Here is a 2907-nt window from a genome sequence, read left to right as displayed (position 1 = left end):
AAGGTCAGAAACCTGTCCACAATTTATATATCCACAATTTGTTGATTCAAACAATATTATTCATTCTATATAATCAATATCAACCCGTCCACGATTTGTATATCCACAATTCATTGGTTCAAACGATACCATTCATTTTATATAATCAATATCAACCTGTCCACAATTTGTATATCCACAATTTATTGGTTCAAAAGATATCATTCGTTCTATATAATCAATATCATTTATACAAGATGTAAATGTGTATAAGAGATATGTTCGTTAAAATTGTTCGTCCACAACTTGTTTTGTCCACAAACATTTATGTACCTATATCCACAAATTTTCAAGTATCCATGTCCACAAACATTTTTTCCTTCTCATTAAGAGTAAAATTGTCAAAAAAACACCTAGGCCCCACCATAAAATGTGTCAAATGTAGAAAGTGTCTCTCAATGTAAAAGAAATACAAAAAGTGTCTTTGGGTGTAATCAACTCTATATAATACTTGTAATTACTATTTCACAATTACATTAAACTTTAGGAGAGAATTGTTACAGTTTTCACGTAATTCCTTACAAGCATTTACATATATATGGTGTAACGTCTGTACCACATTCTGTTCAAGAACTTGAGTCATGTGTTGTGAACACAACACACTAAGCGCCTAAGTTGTTGGAATAATGTAGTTGAGACATGCACATTGCATGACAAGACAGAGAGATTGAGAGAGAGAGAGAAGCAAAACATCAACGCCGTTGTCGTTCAGCAACTACATTCTTGGGCTCATTTTATATAAATAACATCTCATGAGCTTTCAGAATTTGTTTCTTAATCCGACAGTTCTCCTCTTCAGTCCCTTCGGTGCCTCACAGGCGCTTATAGAGGTATGTTCATGATTCTCAGTCATCGACCTTAAGAGTCTTGAGTTTGTTAAATTGATCGTCTATTGTTTATGAAACCGGAGTCTATATATTCACCTAAGAAGCTGTATAAAATTTTATCTAACCTTTTGAGTTCCTTGATGTATAGCTTTTCGTCCATAATGTTCTCGACTATGACAAAATATGCTAATGGCATGTATCTGATCATATTAGAAATGTAGAGATGGTTTTAGTTAAATATTTCAAGCATTCTCATGAGCATATAACATATGTATACACAAATTTCATGATCATTTCGGCGTGTATGTAAATGCATTGACAAGCATACATCCTCATGATCAGTTTATATGATGTTCTGAAGATTTAGGACTAAAGAGGCGGATTAGAGATGAGGCCTAAAGCTGCTTCAGGGAAAGCCATAATAGTGCTGTGCCTCGCCAGCTTTCTTGCAGGCTCACTGTTCATGAGTCGATCTTTGAGTCGCTCATACGTGTCTGAAGAAGAGGATAAACATCTCGCAAAGCATTTGTCCAAACGTTTAGAAGTTCAAAAGGACTGCGATGAACATAAACGCGTAATAACCCCTTCTGTACTTATCCCTGCTAAACATAATCAACCACTTGCTCATGTATATATATTTACTAATAACAATTTTTTTTCTACTTCTGTTGATTAGAAACTGATAGAAAGCAAATCTAGAGACATAATAGGAGAAGTATCAAAAACCCACCAAGCAGTAAAGTAATAGTCCAATTTTTTTTTGTTTTTGTTAAACATGATTAAGACAGACAATGTAACAACACTAAAAGTGTTAATAAAATGTGTAGAGCATTGGAGAGAACAATGTCAACGTTGGAGCTGGAGTTAGCAGCAGGACGTACCAGCCATAGAAACAGTGAGTTCTGGAGTGAAAAGAGCGCGAAAAACCAGAGCCTGCAGAAAGCGTTTGCAGTGATAGGAATCAACACAGCATTCAGCAGCAAGAAAAGACGTGACTCGGTGAGGCAGACATGGATGCCAACAGGAGAAAAGCTGAAGAAAATCGAGAAAGAGAAAGGGATTGTTGTAAGGTTGTGAAGTAAAGCAAGGAAAAGACAATAATTATCAAAAAGCGAGTCATCTAAAGTTTGTTGATGTTGTTGTCAGGTTTGTGATAGGACACAGTGCAACCCCAGGAGGAGTACTAGACAAAGCCATAGATGAAGAAGATTTAGAGCATAAAGATTTCTTGAGACTAAAACACATTGAAGGATATCATCAGCTCTCTACAAAGACAAGACTCTACTTCTCAACAGCAGCAGCAATGTGGGACGCAGAGTTCTACGTGAAGGTAGACGACGATGTTCATGTCAACTTAGGAATGCTCGTTACAACACTAGCAAGATATCAATCAAGACCGAGGGTTTACATTGGATGCATGAAGTCCGGTCCGGTTCTTTCACAAAAGTAAGAATCTTAAATATATAAAATTGACACCTTTGAATGTCTGAAAAGTGTATGAAACCAGGGGAGTGAAGTACCACGAGCCAGAGTTTTGGAAGTTCGGAGAAGAAGGGAACAAGTACTTCAGGCATGCGACAGGGCAGATCTACGCAATCTCTAAGGACTTAGCAGCGTACATCTCTACTAACCAGTGAGTGACAATAATAAGAATATTATTAATTCATGTTTTCTTGAGCTAGAAGTAATGGTTTGTGTGGACATATATAGGGGAATACTGCACAGGTACGCGAACGAGGACGTGTCGTTAGGAGCGTGGATGCTAGGGTTAGAGGTGGAGCATGTGGACGAGAGGTCAATGTGTTGCGGGACGCCACCGGATTGTCAGTGGAAAGCGCAGGCGGGGAACGTGTGTGCTGCGTCGTTCGATTGGTCATGCAGTGGGATTTGTAAGTCGGTTGACCGGATGACACGTGTGCACCGCGCTTGCGCGGAAGGAGACACTCCTCTCTCTAATTTTCGATTCTTCTTCTGAGTTGGTTGCTTTGTGGAATGAATAAGGAGACGTTGCAAAACGTAATAAAAATGATCTTTTTGTTGA

General features: G+C 38.2%; 1 protein-coding gene across 2 annotated transcripts; it reads left to right on the top strand.

Moving 5' to 3' along the window:
* Positions 1-735: 735 nt before the first annotated feature.
* On the top strand, positions 736-2907 carry LOC111214268 (probable beta-1,3-galactosyltransferase 8). Of its 2 annotated transcripts, none has more exons than XM_022716822.1 (7): positions 736-869; positions 1228-1440; positions 1543-1607; positions 1694-1936; positions 2013-2312; positions 2374-2499; positions 2577-2907. In XM_022716822.1, the coding sequence occupies exons 2-7, from the start codon at positions 1255-1257 to the stop codon at positions 2839-2841; spliced, it is 1185 nt and encodes a 394-aa protein (XP_022572543.1). In that variant the 5' UTR covers positions 736-869; positions 1228-1254; the 3' UTR covers positions 2842-2907. The 2 variants fall into 2 exon arrangements, with proteins under 2 accessions (XP_022572543.1, XP_022572544.1); XM_022716823.2 differs by having other exon boundaries at positions 801-869; positions 1234-1440.

Source organism: Brassica napus, chromosome A5 (genome assembly GCF_020379485.1).
Source record: "Brassica napus cultivar Da-Ae chromosome A5, Da-Ae, whole genome shotgun sequence".
Classification (NCBI taxonomy): domain Eukaryota; kingdom Viridiplantae; phylum Streptophyta; class Magnoliopsida; order Brassicales; family Brassicaceae; genus Brassica; species Brassica napus.
Note: the sequence above shows the minus strand (reverse complement) of the source record. Positions and strands in the feature narration are given on the sequence as shown.

Excerpts from the sequence above, each read along its gene's own strand:
- LOC111214268 (XM_022716822.1), top strand. The coding sequence starts at position 1,255 with ATGAGGCCTAAAGCTGCTTCAGGGAAAGCCATAATAGTGCTGTGCCTC. Across the intron at positions 1,608-1,693 it reads AAAACCCACCAAGCAGTAAA|AGCATTGGAGAGAACAATGT; the intron begins GTAATAGTCCAA and ends TAAAATGTGTAG. Across the intron at positions 2,500-2,576 it reads GCGTACATCTCTACTAACCA|GGGAATACTGCACAGGTACG; the intron begins GTGAGTGACAAT and ends GGACATATATAG.